The sequence below is a fragment of the Oncorhynchus nerka genome, linkage group LG27 (genome assembly GCF_034236695.1).
Source record: "Oncorhynchus nerka isolate Pitt River linkage group LG27, Oner_Uvic_2.0, whole genome shotgun sequence".
NCBI lineage: Eukaryota > Metazoa > Chordata > Actinopteri > Salmoniformes > Salmonidae > Oncorhynchus > Oncorhynchus nerka.
Genome location: NC_088422.1, coordinates 26,053,027 through 26,061,865, shown reverse-complemented (window position 1 = coordinate 26,061,865; position 8,839 = coordinate 26,053,027). Strand labels below are relative to the sequence as shown.

Here is an 8,839-nt window from a genome sequence, read left to right as displayed (position 1 = left end):
TGAGAAATATCCATGTGTCTGGTTACATTACGGTACTGTAGCATTTGATGTCACATTCATTGGGTTTATGCGGTCAGTCAACTCTGGGGCTGGGAGGTCGAAGAGGAAGGTGACAATGATGCATTGTGTGAATAAGGTCCTCCCTGTCTTTAAACTGCTGTCATAAAATGGACACGGTCTACATTCAATGTCAAAACACCACACTGTGTTAAGTGACCTGCTATTGAATAGTATCTGGTACCACAAATTTAGTATAATTCCATAGAATTACGATAATATCACAGCACAGGTGGCTATGACTCTACTGCAAGGTCACCATAAAAAAAAAACTTATGCACTTATTATTTTTTTCACTTCTGTTTGATTCCGCTATGTGTGGCTAACTGGTTTTTAACAAACAATCTAAATCACAACAGATTATATTAATTATCATTTTAACAAGTGCTACCACTACAAATTATTTTATTTTGTTTTGTCTTCATTTCTTGTTAATAAATAAATGTTAAAAAGCATAAAGGTTTGTTTTCATTACTTTTTCTTGGGGACATGTTTTTTGGGTCTTTCCACGTGATTCTAAGCAGAGATGCAGCAGAACAATGTAAGTAACAATAATTCCCAACTGAATCCACTGAGTGGCACTGTGGGCATTTTCACCGATACGCAACAAAAGGAACGCCTCGGACCGGAAGATAGCTTCTGAGCTAACACGTTGTCGGTCTTTCTTTTCCTGTGGCAGCAACGAGGAACATGGTGAGAGGCTCGCGTTTTTCGTTCAATTCATTAAAATTGCGCTGTCTAGTCCACATAAAACGACCACAGTTGATAACATCCATGAGCATAAATATCTTGTCTTGCCACTTGTTTGTGACTGCTCAAGAGAGGTCCTTCATCTGTCACTTACCACCATAATAACCGAACGCGCGCAAGCTAAAAGCTACCGCTACTAGCAAATGCATGGATGTCTAGTTAGCAACGTCGGCTATCAAACATGTCTAGTTATACTACTTGCAAATGAAATGGTTGTTCGTTAAATAACTAAAACGTCGGTGAACTTTCAAACATTTCAGAACAATGCTTTCAATGTAGTTAACGTATGTTGCCACTTAGAATAGTTATATTCATTTTCAGCCCACGTTCAAAATGGGTAGTTCGCTGGCTACGTAACGTTACATTTTCAAAGATAACTTAATTAATATATTTAGATGTATCCCCGTTTGTCAATCTTCACAGGGCAAGATCAAGGCTAGAGATCTGCGGGGCAAGAAGAAGGAGGAGCTGCTCAAGCAGCTAGATGACCTGAAGGTAGAGCTGTCCCAGCTCCGCGTAGCCAAGGTTACTGGTGGAGCTGCCTCCAAGCTCTCCAAGATGTGAGTATTATTTGGACTGCATAAATGGTAATTGAGAGTTTAGCCTGGGTTCTGAGGGGGCTGTAGTTATCACTGTCACACAATCTATGGCTACATCATGGTGGAGAAATGAGTGGTTTCTCAGTTGTAATCTGAGTAAGGCGATGGGTAAGTTATATTATTGAATTGGTATGTAGAGATTTGTCACTGAAGATGGCATTCCTTCAATTGTGTAGGCAACTCCACGCACATTTACACTGGGGGATAAAAAGGTCGACACGTCCTGTGTGTCGCGAATGTTGAATATAATTATATTTGAACTTACTCTGCCGATTGTCTGTGGTGTTGGTCCTTCAAGTGGTCAAAATGTGAGGTTAAATATCCCCAGCACATAGACAAACTACCAGCAAGTTCAAATGTAATTAGATTCAATATTCAGGCAGGAAATTTAAATCTCCACGATTTTGCAGTGTTTTGTTTAACTGTATACCAATAATTGGTATTCAATTTGTATTTATTAGTCAACGTATTTAGGTGTAGTAGGGAAATAAAATGTGCTTCTCTTTTTGCTCAAATCTCAAACACCCTTTAAGTTGAGGCTTCTTATCCTTTTAATTAACCCTTATTTTTGGTTCTGTTTCCTCTAGCTGTGTCGTCCGCAAGTCCATCGCCCGCGTTCTGACTGTCATCAACCAGACGCAGAAGGAGAACCTGAGGAAATTCTACAAGGTAAGAGCAATGCCATCCATACATGCGTATTTAACTTGTCCGTTAAGCAAAACAGAACCTGCTGATGAACAGTCAAAAGCAATGGGCAGGCATTTGACCACATGACATCGGCTGTCATCATCATTTCCCAATGATTCTACATGTTGACTGGCCACTGTTCATCAATACTCAACAGGTGATCTACTGCGCATGGTGCGGGTTATGGTGTCTTGTCAACATGTTAAACATTCTGCAGATTAGTTTGTAATGTGACCCATGTAACCTCAATATTTGAGAACTAGGATGAGTGCCAACCCTGACTATTCAGCCCATCTAAGTGCTGAAGACCATAATTGAACAAAATGCAATGGCAGCAACAGTTCTGATTTTTAGTATTGGTTTAAATGCCCATGTAGTGTTTATTTTAATTTGATTGTGAATGTAATTTCAGGGTAAAAAGTACAAGCCCCTGGATCTGAGACCCAGGAAGACCCGTGCCATCCGCAGGAGACTTAACAAGCATGAGGAGTCTCTCAGAACCAAGAAGATGCAGAGGAAGGACCGCCTGTATTCCATTCGCAAATTTGCTGTCAAGGCTTAAGGCTGTTTCTCTTGTACAAATAAATTGACTAAAAAGAGAAGTATGTTGTCTTCTGTAAAGGGATGGCACTCCAATTATGAATCATTCGTGTGGTAATATATCTGCTTCAGTGAGCAGGTGGAATATTGATTGCAAACATTTAGAGTAATTATTTGGTGAGACATTTTATATCCGCTTTGCAATGTTAATATGCACTGATAATGGATGTTTATGTAGGCTGATGAGGATCCTGTTGTGCTAGAAAATACTCTTGGTTGGAATTGGGACAGCAGCAATGCCTTTGCTAAAATACTGATCTGAAGAATGTTGTATTTCATAGGACTGTAAAGACCTGTGGCATGTATTCATTGACAAGGGCGCAACTTTGGTTTTAGAAGTGGGGGACAAAAAAAAAAAATCCAGTTGGATGAACACGCCAAACAGCCTACCCAACCACTCGGAGGTGTCCACATGGTCCTAAAGCACACCGTTGCCTAGTTTTGATTCACAATCCAATTATAAAATGGGGGGTGTCCTCAATGATGGTTGCGCCCCTGCATATTGGTTTGTATACTTGAGGTACGAAGTGATGATGAAAGGAATCCTAGGGCTATGTGAACAAGCGTGATACTATACTTCCTGTCTTATCCATCTATGTATGTGTAATATCTTTCTAATACTCAGATGGAAGTAGGTAGAAGAAATTGTGTTTTTGGGACCAGGAAACTTGGAAGGTTGTTGGGGAAACGTCAGACATTTGTCTGCAAGGACAACATGCATCCCACACCTGTCTTGTATAGTGCACTGTTTTCCATTTTGACTTTGGTAAGTCTCTTGAAATGTGTCATGTCAGTAGTCCAATAAAGACCACACAGCCGATATTACAGCTGGCCATAAAATATAATTTAACGTCGTCTGGACAGCTCTGGGAACACGCAACTGATTTCATGTTTTCAGGAGAGAACATTTTTTTGCAGATCCACACATTTTACATCTCTAAGCATATTGCCAAATTCACTTGGAACATACCAGTACTTGGCCCTAATTGCACTGGTTTGTAATGGGAGATGGGTTCACACAGGGCATATTAGGCTAGTGGCAAGGCCTCCACATTTTTAAGATGCCCTTACCTGAGGTAAAACAATGTTTTTTCAAATCTTTAAAGTAATTTATGAAATGTAAAATATTTCTAATTGTATTACAAAAGTGGTTCAATTGATGGATACTGTGAGACCCCCTAAACTCAAAAAGTGCAGAATAATGGCTGGGGAGAGGATGGGCCATGTAAGTCCATTGCAAGCTCTGATGTTGCTGAAATTTGATGTAGCCAGTTGTCTGCACTACACAAAATAAACAATAGGATATCTTAATGCATATTGGAAATATAGACCCTTTAATGCAGAGATACTATAGGCAGAAATATAAACTATGAATGTAAGTATTGTGAAATGTAAAGAGAACATTGGTTTAATCACCAGAACACAAATCTTTGCAATTTAGTTGTTTAAACAACCAGTTAATTCAATAGCAAGCAATGCAAGATACGTGTTTAAAATTGCCCTTAGAAGTGCTGAAAGCAATATGCTACAGTACATTAAATTACAGTAGATTACAGTTTTCACATTAGGCAATGCACTTACATTACCCAACAAAATTGACATAAATAACATTTCCATAATATATTTCCAATGTTTAATCAAAGGTGTGACCAATGAAGACATCCTCCACAATCATTCATACAATTTTTTTTTTTTCAGATATAATTGCAACATAGGTGTACTGTCTGTAATCAAATGTAAGAAATTAAATGAATTTGGCCATAAATTCTCATCCACATCACAGTGAATGTCCTCATTGTTCATGCACTGTGGGAAAATGTTTTGGCATAGCAAATCCAAGCTTGACATTGGTATGCATTGACGTCGTCGCATGCATCATCCATGGCCAGAAGGAGGGTGGCACGTTCATGGGGATGGTGATCGTACACCTTCCACCTCCATGCTGAATTTTTTTTCTCAATATTGTTGAAGAAAGGAGAGTATGGGGGTTTTGGGTCATGAACCAGGGATGGGCCTGAAACCTGACATTGTCCCACACAATGACATAGGTGACCCCTTCACCCCTTCACCTTGGCAGGCCTGCTCAATTTCATTGAGAAACACAATGAGGTGTGCAGCGTTGTAGGATCCAAGTAATGGCCGACATCCTATCACGCCATCTTCAGAGATCGCTGCGCACATGGAGATGTTTCCCCACGTTGTCCAGGCACTTAGACGGTCGCCCGTTGGCCGATGAGGTTCTGCCCACAGCGTCGAGTTTTGGCCATATTGAAGGCCGCTTCATCAACGAAGATATACTTGTGATAGTTCACAGCAGCATCAAGCACCACCCTCTGGTTAGTTATTTTTACAGTATTGTTCCAATATGATATTGTGAAGGAGCATATGCTTCACCCGGTCATTGTTTCTCTCAAAAGGCACTAGGTAAATGTGTTTCATAGGTATCTGGTGCCTCTTCAAAACATTTAACATTACATTCAAAAGAGGTGGCAGGGTAGCCTAGTGGTTAGAGCGTTGGACTAGTAACCGGAAGCTTGCAAGTTCAAACACCCGAGCTGACAAGGTATACATCTGTCATTCTGCCCCTGAACAGGCAGTTAACCCACTGTTCCTAGGCCGTCATTGAAAATAAGAATTTGTTCTTAACTGACTTGCCTAGTTAAATAAAGGTAAAAAAAAAAAAAAATACAAATAAAAAAAGGCAGGTGATTGTTGGTAGGCTGATGGATGCCACACTGGCAAAGGTGTTAAGCGCATATCCTGCAGACTTGTTTTCTTGGTGAAATGTTCTCATGATCGAATTGACAGTGATCTTTTCAGATTGGGGTGAACTAATCTGTCAGCCTCTGTCATGGTAAGTCCTCTGTTTACCAAATGGTCAACGACGATGGCCCGGACAACAGTTCCCTGCCGTCTGCCTGTCTCTCTCTGATGTCCACCTTTTTGACGGGACCCATGCCCACCTCTTTGACGGGGCCCATGCCCACCTCTTTGACGGGGCCCATGCCCACCTCTTTGACGGGGCCCATGCCCACCTCTTTGGCGGGGCCCATGCCCACCTCTTTGACGGGGCCCATGTCCACCTTTTTGACGGGACCCATGCCCACCTCTTTGGCGGGGCCCACGCCCACCTCTTTGGCGGGGCCCACGCCCACATCTTTGACGGGACCCATGCCCACCTCTTTGACGGGGCCCATGCCCACCTCTTTGGTGGGGCCCATGCCCACCTCTTTGACGGGGCCCATGCCCACCTCTTTGACAGGGCCCATGCCCACCTCTTTGACGAGGCCCTTGTCCACGAGCTCTTTGATTTCTTCGTTCACACACAACCTTTTATATGGTGACCAATTGCGGTTACCAATATGTTAAATCAATTAGCATTAACAAGTAGTCATTATGTTTGGTTATATATCATACATATCATTTAGATGTTTATAGTTTACACACACACATATTTCTATAGTTCTCAAAATCCATATACAGTAGGTCTGTAGCAGTTTGGGTCAAGAGTGTCCCCCCCCTTTGAAGAGGGGGATGACCGCAGCTGCTCTCCAATCTTTGGGAATCTCAGACGACACGAAAGAGAGTTTGAACAGGCTAGTAATAGGGGTTGCAACAATTTCGGCAAATAATTTTAAAAAGAGAGGGTCCAGATTGTCTAGCCCGGCTGATTTGTAGGGGTCCAGATTTTGCAGCTCTTTCAGAACATCAGCTAACTGGATTTGGGAGAAGGAGAAATGGGGGAGGCTTGGGCGAGTTGCTGTGGGGGGTGCAGGGCTCTTGACCGGGGTAGGAGTAGCCAGGTGGAAAGCATGGCCAGTCCTAGAATTATTACAAGTCAGCCATATCAGCGATGTTTTTTTAAAAGGCATTAAATGAGGCTGAATGAACTGTTTCGCTGCCGAACAAGGCTCCGCTGATAGCCAGGTGTAGCAGGGGAAAGGTGTTGGGACTCTACTGTTGGGACAGTTTGTGGGAACCGTTTGTCACCGTTACAGTGCAGTTAATGCATTGTTTAGTGTTGTGCTGTGTATTGGTTTTTCTGGCACGCATCCCACATTTACTCTAGGATGCATGTACATAGTCCACCACAAGGGGGCAAAATGTATCCACACATACTTTGATGTAACTAGGCCATAGGGCCTACTACTGTAAGGTATCAACCAAAGTAAGGTAGTAAGTAATGTTATTTGTGCCAGTGTGACATTTGGATAAGGAAAGCTGAAATAAGGGGCTCCGGGAATAGGCATTACTAAGTCAGTAGCTTAAGGAATTTGATTTGCCAGAATTTTCCACTGCTCTGCTTATACGGCGATGGGAAAAGTCTCAGCTGCTGGCCATGGCACACAGAAACAGTGAGATTGAACAAAATATTATGAGATTCCCATCCATTTGGTGTTTTCCATGGAATACATGTGTCTCTGGTTTCAGTTCTGTATTCGCTACACCATTATTTTAATGTTGTTTATATTATGTCTGAAGGGATCTGGACAATTTAAGAACCCAGTCATGACATGGACACAGTGCCCTTTTGTTTGTGATCTATTTGCATACTTTCATGATATCTCATATGATAAGATGAGCCAGGTCTCTGTTAACCCAGAGCTAAGTGTGTAATATATATGTACAGTGCATTCGAAAAGTTTTCAGACCCCTTTTTCCACATTTTGTTACATTACAGCGTTATTCTAAAATTGATTAAAAAGTCCCCCCCCCCATTAATCTACACACAATACCCCGTAATGACAAAGCAAAAAATGTTTTTTAGACATTTTTGCAAGTGTAAAATAATAAATATCTGAAATATCACATTTACACAAGTCTTCTTGGGTATGACGCTACAAGCTTGGCACATCTGTATTTGGGGAGTTTCTCCCATTCTTCTCTGCAGATCCTCTCAAGCTCTATCAGGTTGGATGGGGAGCGTCGCTGCACAGCTATGTTCAGGTCTCTCCAGAGATGTTCGATCAGGTTAAAGTCCGGGCTCTGGCTGGGCTACTCAAGGACATTCCGAGACTTTTCCTAAAGCCACTCCAGCGTTGTCTTGGCTGTGTGCTTAGGGTCGTTGTCCTGTTGGAATGCTGGCACCACCATGCTTCACCGTAGGGATAGTGCCAGGTTTCCTACAGATGTGACGCGTAGAATTCAGGTCAAATAGTTCAATCTTGGTTTCATCAGACCAGAGAATCTTGTTTCTCATGGTCTGAAAGTCCTTTAGGCGCCTTTTGGCAAACTCCAAGTTGGCTGTCATGTGCCTTTTACTGAGGAGTGGCTTCTGTCTGGCCACTTTACCATAAAGGCCTGATTGGTGGAGTGCTGCAGAGATGATTGTCCTTCTGGAATGTTCTCCCGTCTCCACAGAGGGACTCTGGAGCTCTGTCAGAGTGACCATCTGGTTCTTGGTCACCTCCCTGACCAAAGCCCTTCTCACCCGATTTTTCAGTTTGGCTAGGGGGCAAGCTCTGGGAAGAGTCTTGGTGGTTCCAAACTTCTTCCATTTAAGAATGATGGAGGCCACTGTGTTCTTGGGGACCTTCAATGCTGCAGAAATGTTTTGGTACCCTTCTCCAGATCTGTGCTTCGACACAATCCTGTCTCAGAGCTCTATGGACAATTCCTTCGACCTCAAGGCTTGACTTTTGCTCTGACATGCACTGTCAACTGTGGGACCTTATATACAGTGGGGCAATTGTGCAAGTTCTCCCACTTAAAAAGATGAGAGAGGCCTGTAATTTTCATCATAGGTACACTTCAACTATGACAGACAAAATGAGAAGAAAAAATCCAGAAAATCACACTGTAGGATTTCTAATGAATCAATAACTAAAGTTTATCTCAATACTTTGTTATATACCCTTTGTTGGCAATGACAGAGGTCAAAAGTTTTCTGTAAGTCTGTAAGTCTTCACAAGGTTTTCACACACTGTTGCTGGTATTTTGGCCCATTCCTCCATGCAGATCTCCTCTAGAGCAGTGATGTTTTGGGGCTGTTGCTGGGCAACACGGACTTTCAACTCCCTCCAAAGATTTTCTATGGGGTTGAGATCTGGAGACTGGCTAGGCCACTCCAGGACCTTGAAATGCTTCTTACGAAGCCACTCCTTCGTTGCCCGGCAATGTGTTTGGGATCATTGTCATGCTGAAAC

The 8,839-nt window shown here is 42.4% G+C and overlaps 1 protein-coding gene across 1 annotated transcript; it reads left to right on the top strand.

Moving 5' to 3' along the window:
- Positions 1-649: 649 nt before the first annotated feature.
- Positions 650-2,695, top strand: LOC115111458 (large ribosomal subunit protein uL29). Its single transcript, XM_029637510.2, has 4 exons — positions 650-750; positions 1,231-1,367; positions 1,994-2,075; positions 2,506-2,695. The coding sequence occupies exons 1-4, from the start codon at positions 748-750 to the stop codon at positions 2,653-2,655; spliced, it is 372 nt and encodes a 123-aa protein (XP_029493370.1). The 5' UTR covers positions 650-747; the 3' UTR covers positions 2,656-2,695.
- Positions 2,696-8,839: the final 6,144 nt, after the last annotated feature.

What these genes read in the sequence shown, in the direction of transcription:
- LOC115111458 (XM_029637510.2), top strand. An exon ending in GCCTCCAAGCTCTCCAAGAT is followed by an intron (nt 1,368 to 1,993) that starts GTGAGTATTATT and finishes TGTTTCCTCTAG; the next exon opens with CTGTGTCGTCCGCAAGTCCA. An exon ending in ACCTGAGGAAATTCTACAAG is followed by an intron (nt 2,076 to 2,505) that starts GTAAGAGCAATG and finishes ATGTAATTTCAG; the next exon opens with GGTAAAAAGTACAAGCCCCT.